The 12,294-nt window shown below is 45.5% G+C and overlaps 1 protein-coding gene across 1 annotated transcript; it reads left to right on the top strand.

The window, feature by feature from the left end:
* Positions 1–2,680: 2,680 nt before the first annotated feature.
* On the top strand, positions 2,681–5,551 carry LOC110793162 (uncharacterized). The gene has a single exon (XM_021998005.2). The coding sequence runs from the start codon at positions 2,681–2,683 to the stop codon at positions 5,549–5,551; it is 2,871 nt and encodes a 956-aa protein (XP_021853697.2).
* The last annotated feature ends 6,743 nt before the right edge of the window (positions 5,552–12,294 follow it).

Genomic DNA, 12,294 nt, shown 5'->3' with positions numbered 1-12,294 from the left:
CATTGCGGATTCTACAACTGAAGCGGAGTACATTGCTGCACATGAAGCAGCAAAGGAAGCTATATGGCTAAGGAAGTTCATAGGTGAACTTGGTGTAGTCCCCTCCATTAAAGGACCAATAGCCCTGTATTGTGACAATAACGGAGCTATTGCACAGGCAAAAGAGCCTAGACACCACCAGAGAGTCAAGCATGTACTTCGTAGATTTCACCTTCTACGAGAGTTCGTTGAAAGAAAAGAAGTCGAGATAAGCAAGATTGGAACTGATGACAACATATCAGATCCATTAACTAAACCTCTGCCGCAAGCGAAGCACAACTCGCACACTGCAGCTATGGGAATCAAGCATATTGGAGAATGGCTTTGATGTCTCTGTTTAATGTTTTAAAGTTTTAGAGTTTAAATCTTTGTAAAACATTATTGGTTAATCATTCACAATAAATGAAAAGAATTCATTTTTCCATTTAATTTGTGGTTTATTAAATGATGAGTCCCTTCAATTTGACGATATATTCAAGATAGACTGTCAGGACCAGTCCTGTGACTAAGAAATGTCTATCAAGTGAACTTGAATGTCAAAGGTTGAAAATGGTCCCTAATCGGAGTTTTCTATAAAATTGGACGCATAGAAAACGTTAGACGATTAGAATGCAAGATGACTAGTAGTTTTGTTTCTTGAACTATGTGGACATGGCAATGTCATAATCATTTGCATAGATACTTACTTTGGGAAGACTAGTATCGGACAAGACCTATGAAACTTTACTGTAAGAGATGAAAATCTGTCATAAGTAAATTTCATTAAATTATTAGACACTAAATCCTCAATACCTGAGTGATTTGAGATTACTTGTTTGAGAACTGGTTGCTTTGACGTTGACCAACCGTCGCACCGTAAAAGGAGGCTATAAAGGCAACGCTCAGGTAATCACCTATCAAACGAAGTCTAATCTCAAGATCGCAAGATTGGGATTGTCCTCCCATAAATCGGGATGAGATGCTTAAAAGTTGTACAAGGCCACTCGGAGAGCTAGAAACTGTGAAATGCATGGCCGTGCTCGGATGAATCATAGGCTATGATTATCTGTTTATTTGATCAGTTGAACTCTGAAACCGAGGAACACCTCTGGACATAATAAGGATGACAACTCTTACCTTATGTTCAAGAGCAAGCATCGAGCGACAAAGGAATTAGGAAATGCACACTTGTCCCTAAGGACAAGTGGGAGACTGAAGGAAATAATGCCCTTGGTCCAAGTATGCATTCTATGATAAGTCTAATAAATGCGGTTCAGTATTAATTAACAAGTTAATAATTCAGTGAGATCAAGTGAGCTGAATGCCTAGCTAGAGGCCGCTTCAGTTCAAGTGGAATTAATGATATTAATCCATAGCTTACTCTTGACTGAACCCGTAGGGTCACACAAATAGTACGTAAACGGATCAAGTATTTAATGGCATTAAATACTCCATCTATGAATATTCGGAATCGACGGATCTTGGTTTCAGTGGGAGCTGAGATCGTCACAGACAAGAAATGAATACTCCGGAAACGATGATATTACCGGAAACGGAAATATGGATCGTATCGGAAATATAAATATTATCCAAGTCGTAGATGTTGCCGGAAACGGAAACATGGTACGTATCGGAAAATATTATCGGAAATGGAAATATTGCCAGAATCGGAAATATTGCCGGAAACGGAAATATTGTCAGAATCGGAAATATTATCGGAATCGGAAAATAATTCCGGAAACGGAAATATTAAATATTTGTTCGAAACGGAAATTAATTCCGGAATCGGAAATATTAAATATTGTTCGTATCGGAAATGAATTCCGGAATCGGAAATTTAATCGGAAGCGTATCGTACGAATAAGCATCGGACGAGGCCTGCCGGACGAGGGCCCAGCACGAAGCCAGGCCATCGCCCAGCAAGCCAAGCGCGCCACACGAACAGCCAAGGCCACGCCAGGCCCAGCGCAAGGCCAGGCCCAGCAGGCCGAGGCAGCGCGCACAGCGCGCGCAGCGCGCGCAGGAGCTACGTGGGCTTGTAGCTCGCGTAGGCCTCGCTGCATGGGCTGCTGCTCGCACGCACGCGCATGGGCGGCCCATCGTGGCTGCCGTGTGTGTGTGCGTGAGTGTTTGTGTTCATGCACGATTCCTAAAACATGCAGAGTTCGGTTAATGATTAAATTCCTAATTCTATTAGATAAAATTAATTAATTAGAGTTCTTGTAGGATTCTAGGTTTAATTAATTTGTATCTGAATAGGATTCCAATTCCCTTTCCATACCCCTATAAATATGTGGCCTGGGTTCACAATTTATAACGAGTTTAAAAGTATTCAAAGTGAGTTTTTGAGAGAAAAATTCAATCACACATCTTGCTCAAAAGTGCCGAAAATTCTAGTACCTTAAGGGCGATTCTAGTTGGTCAATCTTAAGGCGGATCCGGACGTGCTGTGGACTATCTACGGAGGGACGACACTTGGAGTCCTAAAGACTTGTTCTTGTTCGGTTCGGGCGCAGCTAGGGAAGGCACGCAACAAAGAGTATGCATCTAAATTATGCTATATGATTATGTGTAAATAATATGTATTCCTGGGTTAATGGTTGTTTCCGCATGATTTATGTAATATCATATGTATCATAACAGAGCCTGGAGAATGTGCGTAATGGTAAAGAAATCAAGTGGAGCATGGAGAATGTGCGTAGACTTTACGAACCTCAACAGAGCCTGCCCTAAAGACTGCTATCCACTGCCTAGAATCGACAAGTTGGTAGATTCGACCAGTGGTCACGCTTTACTGAGTTTCCTGGATGCGTTCTCAGGTTATCACCAAATTAGTCTGGCAAAAACAGATAGAAAGAAAGCGGCCTTCATTACAGATGGAGGGGTGTATAATTACAAGGCAATGCCATTTGGGTTGAAGAACGCAGGGACAACCTACCAGAAGCTGGTGGACAGAGTCTTCGCGGAGCAAAAAGGCAGAAACATTGAGGTGTATGTCGACGATTCAATCGTCAAAAGCAGGGAGGCAGCAGACCACATAGAAGACCTGAGAGAAACCTTTGCCAACCTGCGAAAATACCAGATGAAGTTAAACCCAAAGAAATGTGTCTTTGGGGTAAAATCGGGGAAGTTTCTAGGTTTCCTCGTCAGCGAGAGAGGTATTGACGCAAATCCAGAGAAGATTGAGGCAATCCTCAATTTCCCTCAACCGAAGAGCGTCAAAGATATCCAAAAACTTACCGGAAGGATGGCCGCTCTTACCAGGTTCATCAGTAAATCAGGAGATAAGGCGATGCCGTTCTTTAACACCCTCAAGCAGAACGGAAAATTCAAATGGGGGGAAGAAGAGTCGAAAGCATTCGAGGTAGTGAAGGACCACCTAAAGAGATTGCCAACCATAGCTAGACCGGAAGAAGGTGATAGGCTACAGCTGTACATATCCGCGTCCCCAAAAACAGTCGCTGCCGTCTTGATTGTCGAGAAGGAGAAGGTTCAGCAACCGGTATACTTTGTGAGTCATATCTTGAACGGGGCGGAACAGAGATATCCGCTGATAGAGAAATTGGCATACGCCGTCCTGATAGCGGCAAGAAAGTTGAGGCCATATTTTGATGCGCATACCATAGAAGTCTTGACCAACTACCCCTTGGAAAAGGCGGTCCACAAAATGGATACATCCGGCAGATTACTGAAATGGGCAATCGAGTTGTCAGAGTATGACCTGGAGTTTAAACCAAGAACAACAATAAAAGCACAAGCCCTATCCGATTTTATAGTAGAAGCGTCCTATGAGGACGAGAGACTCGAACCAGGAACATGGGAGGTCTTTGTAGACGGATCCTCCGCTCAGACGGGATCTGGAGCCGGCATCGTGATGAAATCTCCGGAAGGAGATTTATTTGAATACGCCATAAAATTCGAGTTTCCAGCATCCAACAATGAGGCGGAGTACGAAGCAGCTATTGCCGGTATCCAGTTAAGCCAATCAGCCGATGCTAAACGAGTGACATTGATCATCGATTCACAGTCGGTGGTTAACCAATTTTCGGGGGAGTATGAAACAAAAGAGGCGAGAATGAGAAAGTACTTGGAGAAGCTAAAGCAGGCGGCTGCACAGCTAGAGAAATTTGAGATAAAGTTGGTTCCCAGAGCGGATAACTCAATGGCAGACACACTGGCAAAGTTGGCAAGCTCAAAGGCCGTCGACCTGAAAAGGTCGGTCATGATCGAAGTCCTAAAAAGAAGAAGCACGGAAGGAAAAGGAAAAGAGATCATGGTTATTGCAGACGGAAAAGAATGGTACGACGACATGTGGGCATATAAGGCAACCGCGATTCTTCCAGAGAACCCAGAGGAGGCCAAGAAAATAAAGAAAGATGGACCTTGGTACATCATATACATGGGCAGATTATACAAACGATCCTTCAGTCTACCGTTGCTAAGATGCTTGTCGGCATATGAGTCAGAAAAACTCATCGAAGAGATACACGAAGGATCATGCGGAAACCACGTCGGAGGCAAAACACTATCGTTGCTCTGCCAGAGGCAAGGATACTATTGGCCGACAATGCTAGAAGATGCACAGAAGTATGTGAAGAAGTGCGAGAAATGCCAACTATTCTCTCTTGTCATAAAGATGCCGGCGAACGACTTGACGCCCATACTCAACCCAATACCCTTTGCCCAATGGGAGATGGATATCATAGGTCCTTTCACGACCGCTTCTGGAGGAAGAAAATTCCTTATCGTAGCAGTAGACTACTTTACAAAGTGGATTGAAGCTGAACCGGTAGCAACGATAACAGCCAATCAAGTACGAAAGTTCATATGGAAAAATATCATCACCCGTTTTGGCCTGCCAACCGCAATCGTCTTCGACCATGGGACACAGTTCCATTGTGCACCCATACAAGCATTCCTCGGTATGTACATGGTCAAATTTGCATACGCCTCAGTGTGCCACCCTCAGAGTAACGGCCAAGCGGAGGCGGCCAACAAGCAGATACTCAATGCCCTAAAGAAGAAACTGGATGAGTACAAGGGAAAATGGGCAGATATAGTCCCAGAAGTGTTGTGGGGAAACAGAACAACGATAAAGGAGGCAACGGGAGAAAGTCCGTTTAAGCTGTGTTTTGGATCGGAAGCAGTCATACCTGCAGAAGTGGCCCTGCCCACCTTCCGAATCCAACACTACGTGGAGGAAAACAACGATATCCTCTTAAGGCACCAGCTCGATTTCCTACCGGAAATACGGTTGAAAGCGAGCATACGGTCAGCAGCCTACAAAAACAGAATGAGCCGAGCATATAACAAAAGAGTACGACACAGACCTCTGGAGGTAGGAGATCTGGTCCTTAGGGGGACAGCAGCAACCTGTAAGGCTCACACCGATGGAAAGCTAACGGCTAACTGGGAAGGACCATATCAGATATGGGAAGAAATAGTGCCAGGAGCATACAGACTCATGCAAATGGATGGTACCACACTAAAAAATTCGTGGAACGCGGATACCCTGAGAAAGTTCTATGTATAAGCTGACTCAAATGTAACCTCGGCCGTTAGTGCCGCTTTATCTTCTACTTAAATTGAAATGCAGGATAAGTTGCAATAGCAAGAAAAATAAGTACTCCTGGCACGACTGTGTCGTAAAGCCAGCCATTATCCAAGTACAAAAGCCCAGACGGCATAAGTACTCCTGGCACGACTGTGTCGTGAAGCCAGTCATTATCCAAGTACAAAAGCCCAGACGGCATAAGTACTCCTGGCACGACTGTGTCGTAAAGCCAGCCATTATCCAAGTACAAAAGCCCAGACGGCATAAGTACTCCTGGCACGACTATGTCGTAAAACCAGCCATTATCCAAGTACAAAAGCCCATACGGCATAAGTACTCCTGGCACGACTGTGTCGTAAAGCCAGTCATTATCCAAGTACAAAAGCCCAAACGGCATAAGTACTCCTGGCACGACTATGTCGTAAAGCCAGCCATTATCCAAGTACACAAGCCTAGACGGCATAAGTACTCCTGGTACGACTATGTCGTAAAGCCAACCATTATCCAAGTACAAAAGCCTAGACGCGCGGCATACGTACTCCTGGCACATCCATTATTCAAGTTCAAAGCCCAGGCGGCATTAGAACCCTTGGTACGAAAAATGTCGTTAAGACAACCATCATTCAAATACAGAAGCCTTAACGACCTAAACAGTTGCACACAAGGCATAAGCACAAGGCAAGACAAAGTAAGTATGCCAACCTAGTAAAAATACAAATATAACCTTGACAGAAAAGACTGCAAGTTGGCAATCAAATTTAAGGGCAAAATTAGTACTAGAACGATTATCACATTTAGCTTTGCCGAACAAGAAAGCGAAAGTCAGAAACACCAAATGATTATCTTAAGTGATAAGCTAAAATTAGCAAGGGTTACAAAACATATACAAGTCTACATTACAATAAACGACAACCACCACCCTAAGTAAATGCGGAGGGAGTAACTGTTAAATAGGCACATGATCACAGGCACAACAGTCGGCCTCACCACAAAAAAACAAAAGTTATAAAAGTTGTTCATAAAATACGTGCCGAAAACAGCTTAACACAAGACTTGATAAAATCCCGCCAAATAACAAAAATGGACGACAAAGTCAGCAGGTACGAGCCGCATTTGAAGAACCACAGGAAGACGCTGGTGATGACTGCCAAGACCGTCAATCCGGTTTGGTCGGCTGGATCCCAGTATGCCGACTCAGGCACATTATAATCCACATACTCTCTGGGATCAGCATTTTGTATCACCATGTCAGTGAACGTCTGAGTCTCGAAGCCGGTTGGTTTTAAATGCGACTCTTCGTCCACATAAGCATCCTCAACCTTAGTCCACTGATCCTTCTTCACTTTGAGCGCATGCACCACGCAACGATGCGCAGCAGTCCAACCACCATTATAACGATCTTTCATTGCATCGTTATAATAATCAGACTGCTGAAACTTAATGATTGCGGCCTTGGCAACATTTCGCCGATTGTCCTTCTCCTTCTGCAAGGCCGTCTTGAGAGCCTCCAAGTCAACCTCCAGTTGCCCAACCTTCTGTTTCTCAGCCTCAAGCTTAGCCGGCATCTCCTCAAGGTCCTTTTTGTAGGTCTTAGCCGACAGCAAATCTGTTTCCAATTTAGCTATCGCTACTCGACACGAATCAGCCTGATTGTTGGCCTCAACCAGATCTTTCGCTAACTGTTCGTTATCGGCAGTAGACCTCTTCAGACGACGCTGATAGTTGCGGTAGCACTCAACCAAATCATTACCAGATTGAGTCATCTGAGAACAGCCAATTAAAATAAATAAAATAACGACAGTCCATAGCAAAGCAATTTATAATACAGATAGCGAAAGATAATAAAATACCCGATAAATGTCGTGCATCAGGCTGGCATCCGGCGCCTCGATCACAGCAGGCGGACAAGGGCGGTCGACAGGAGTAGTCACATGACGCAAAGCACGATAACCCAAATCTCCACCAGATCGAGGATCATCAAACATGATGGTTCCCCCCTCGCTTGACGTCAGTTAAGGGATTCCATATGTCGTGCGGCTCTCCGGCAGGATACTCAAACGCCTTAGCAAGTTCAGGCGAGGGGGCTACCTTCTCATCCTCAATAAAATTTCCACTGCGGACAGGAACCCCATATTTTAAACCAGAGCTCGCTGACTTGGTTGGACTATGGCGGCGGTGAGAAGTGGTCTTGTGGGAAGGAGTACGGATCAGATCCGACTGCACTTTTTTGCGATTGAGCTTCGATAAAGGATCTCCATCCAACAGCTCCAACGAGTCCTCAGGCTCCTCAACAACCCGCGCACCGTCTTCATCTTTGTCAACACTCAGAATAGGTTGATCAAGTACTCTAATCGTCTTACCGTCATCGTCACGCTGTGTGCGTTTGGATTGGTTAACTTCCTCGACTTCGGAAGGAGTGGACCGTTTTCTCTTGGTACCACCCCCGCGATCGCTGGGTATAGCTTTGAACCGTTGAACACTCGACATATCAACCGACTCCGACACTGCCTTAGTTGATTTCTTTACTAGAATGCGCTCGACACGTGGCACCTTACCTCGATTGACAACTACAGCCGGCTCCGTCTGACGAGATGCACGCCTCTGAAATATTCGCTGACAGTAAGGAGGAAGTGTGAGATACTTTTGCTTCGGAGGTGCAGGTGTAGAAGTTTTAATTCTCCACTCGTCGTCAAGCCCGAGCAACTCCTTTTTCAGCAAGTGATGGCCTTCAGAGAGAACAACAAATAAACAACGATTAATACCAAAATAACATATCAAAAAGCCAACACAACACAACATAAACCATTAACGGCAGCATGAGTAGGACCAAGACCGACTGCACCCAAAGCAGGATTGGACAAGATATAATATGTACTCGACAACCAATAAGCCGGTACCGTCTGGGGTTTGCTCAAGCCAACGTCCACATACTCACAAAGGACATGGTCAAACGCCCTCTGTTCCCATACACCCAAAGGCCTCTGATCCAGGTGTTCCATCCGGGGTCGCACACGATGAAAAGTTCGACGAAGAGGAAAGTCAGCGGGCACCCTTAACCAGTAGAAGTGATCTTTCCAATCCCTTAAGCTGGTCAGTTTGGGAAATACTGTCATACGTTCTGGCCTGGTGAAGATTGTATACCATCCACTCATACTCCCATCTTTTTTTAGCCAGTGCAGCTCCTTAAACAGATTCAACGTCAATGGCCATTGCTTGAAGGAGCATAACCAGATAAACGCAATCAGGTTGCGGATCGCTATCGGCGATATCTGGGCCAAACACACATTCCACGCCCGCAGCACCCTAACCACGAAAGGATGGAGAGGAAAGCGAAGACCAAAGTCGAAATGCTTCGTGTAAACGGCAACGCAGTCGTCAGGACAGTCAAATACAGTCGCTCCCTCCCTTGGTAAGATAAGAGAATACTCCGGAAGAAAGCTGTAAAATACGGAAGCATGACCAGCATAATTATACTTCTCTGCCTCCTTACGAAAATCTGTATCAATCCTTTGAGTCCTCACCTTACAAACTGCAGCCGGTAACTCAGTTGTGTTATATTGAGCCGACTCGTCATCAAAGTCGGCCGCCAAATCTGCAGCCTCCTCATCCATCACATTCTTCAATAACACCTCAGGAGGATCATCCTCATTAGACTCCGCAATCGGCTTGGCCCTAAGACCGTTCCCAGCCGAATTGTCGTTAGGCGACTCCAAGATAGAATCACTCGGAGTACTAGGCTCACCCCCAGGCTCCCCAGCATTTGCATCTACAACCTTGGGCTCCTTCCCAGGTCGGCGGCCACTCGTAGACGGATCCTCAGCAAACGTCAATGGCCTAGACACTGCAAAATTCCCGATATTAGTTCCATACTCGTCAATACCAGCACCGGAAGGACGAGTAAAATCCCGAAAGCTCCTAATATGGTAACGAAAGGCCAAAGGTTCTACATCCAACACCGGCTCCGACTCAGGAACATTGTGCGAGTCAGGTCACAATTCCCTTTCCATTCTAGCCCGCAGGTCGTGATACTTTTTCGACCTAAGTTCGGCAGCAGTTAATAAAGTAGTCGAGCCATAACGCTTGCGCGTGTTGATAAATTGAGAAAAAGGAATATAAGGAGTCCTAGGCAAACCCCAGCCGACAGACGGTCCACTAGGTTGCGAAGGCTGAACAGTAGACCCAGAATTTTTACCTAACACGGTACGCTTCCCTTCAGAAGTGCCGCCAGACCCGACTGGAGGAAAGGATTCATCAGACAAAACCCCACCATCGTCATACCCAGCCCCACTAACCCTATTCGCACTATCATCACTACCCGATATATTTAAAGAACGATAAACACACAAAAAGGAAAAAACTCGAAAGTAAAGGGAAGAATTTGTACCTCGATATCACAGAAGGGAGGCGGGAAAGATTGCAGGACGACCACCAGGAATTCCACACGAAGGCGGCGAAGAAACACTCGAGCAAGCAACAGCGACGGTAAAGTAAGATGGAAAGAGAGAGAAAAAAGCAAGAGAGATCGGAAGGAAATGAAAACCGAAGAAATTCTAAAAATAAAACGGTCTAAATATAAGTCAAAGAACGGAAGCCGAAGCGTCATCATTAAGGGACAGTTGAAAAGACGTGGGGTCAAACACGTGGACGGCCATGATGAAGTATTAAAAAGATATAAACGACACGTGGCAAATTCAAAACGTAAATATCCCGCCAAGTGTACAGTCGGAGGCACATGCAACAACACTCTAAAAACAAGGGGGCTAGTCGTCCAAACAAAACAAGGGGGCTAGTCGTCCAAACAAAACAAGGGGGCTAGTCGTCCAAACAAAACAAGGGGGCTAGTCATCCAAACAAAACAAGGGGGCTAGTCGTCCAAACGAAGCAAGGGGGCTAGTCGTCCAAAGAAAGCAAGGGGGCTAGTCGTCCAAACGAAGCAAGGGGGCTAGTCGTCCAAAGAAAACAAGGGGGCTAGTCGTCCAAAGAAAGCAAGGGGGCTAGTCGTCCAAACGAAGCAAGGGGGCTAGTCGTCCTAACGAAGCAAGGGGGCTAGTCGTCCAAAGAAAATAAGGGGGCTAGTCGTCCAAAGAAAGCAAGGGGGCTAGTCGTCCAAACGAAGCAAGGGGGCTAGTCGTCCAAAGAAAGCAAGGGGGCTAGTCGTCCTAACGAAACAAGGGGGCTAATCGTCCAAAGAAATCAAGGGGGATAGTCATCCATGACAAAACAAAGCCCCAATACTAGTTAAGCAGGGCACCCATACTTGATGGGGGCTAGTTACAACATCAAATCTGGCTGCCAACTCCTCAACCAGCATCTACCCCGGGTTCATTTCCATCTCTGTCACAGAGCAACTGTAGCAGTAAACGTACTACAATCACTCTGAGGGGGCTAGTTGTACGGGATGATTCTTCTTTTCTCAGAGCAACTGCAGCAGTAAACGTACTACAGTCACTCTGAGGGGGCTAGTTGTACGGGATGCCCTACCGGCATACCGGCAGGACACCCCGTATGATCAGAATAGTCTAAAAGACTTCCCAGAGACATTTAATTCCAGTCGGCGCTCGAACCTAATCAGGTCTAGTCGGCCTGATTAGGAAAAGAAGTGCCACGTAAGCTTGGACAGGTCAACGGGTCGTTGTCCTGCGGATCTTCCACCAGATCTTCCGTACGGGTCACCCGCCTATATATATGGATCCTCATTTATTGCCAAAGGTACGTGAAATCATTAACTATTCCATAAACTCGCTTAATGCAGACTAATCTGCATTACTGACTTAAGCATCGGAGGGGTGATACTCGAACCACCCCCGAGGCTAGTTAACCTATTTCATTGTGCAGATCACAGTCGGACTCATTCGTACAATCCCAGGTCGATCCCCAACCGTTCCAAGTCCTGTACCGAAACAGTATCGGAGCTAGATTAATTAACCAATTTTTTTTCATTCTTATTTATTGCTGCAGCTTTGCTCATTCTTCCGCACAAATTTTGTTTCTTCTCATCTTTTGAATCTGCACAATGGGTGACACTAGTAAAACAACAATTGACGTTACATCACAATATTATCTTCATCCCGCAACCAACACAACTCTGGTCATCTCTCCAGTAGTGCTGCGTGATGACAACTATGGTGAGTGGGCTCGATCGGTCCGCAACGCTTTCACGGCAAATAACAAAACAAGGTTTTTGGATGGCTCCATAAAACCACCAACGACAGCATCAACGGAATTGGCTCAGTGGGTACAGGTGAACTCCATGCTTGGTGCTTGGATTCATAACACACTCGACGCATCTATTCGATCGACGGTTCCTATTACTCCTAATGTCAAAGACATGTGGGATGACATTAAACAACGTTTCTCGACTGGAAACGGTCACCGGATCAATGAACTCAAGCGACAAATAACAACTTGCGAACAATTAGGAGACTCGGTGGTCACCTACTAAGGCAGACTCCGTAAGCTTTGGGAGGACCTAGATGCATTTTTGACCCCACCATGTTCATGTGCACTACAAAAAAATGCGGCATATTGTGACGCTTTTTGGGACAAATTGCGACGGTAAAGAGTGTCGCTATTTCACGTAGCGACGCTTTGTGAGAGGGTCGCTATTTTCATTGCCGCTATTTACCGACGCTTTAAAGCGATGCATTTCGCCGCCGCCATTTGGGATATAGGGACTCTATAGATAGTCACAATATTTAGACACCAAAAAGCGTCACTATTTG

The sequence above is a fragment of the Spinacia oleracea genome, chromosome 6 (genome assembly GCF_020520425.1).
Source record: "Spinacia oleracea cultivar Varoflay chromosome 6, BTI_SOV_V1, whole genome shotgun sequence".
In the NCBI taxonomy this organism is placed as follows: Eukaryota; Viridiplantae; Streptophyta; class Magnoliopsida; order Caryophyllales; family Amaranthaceae; genus Spinacia; species Spinacia oleracea.
The sequence above is the reverse complement of the archived record's forward strand: the minus strand, read 5'-3'. Positions and strand labels throughout refer to the sequence as shown.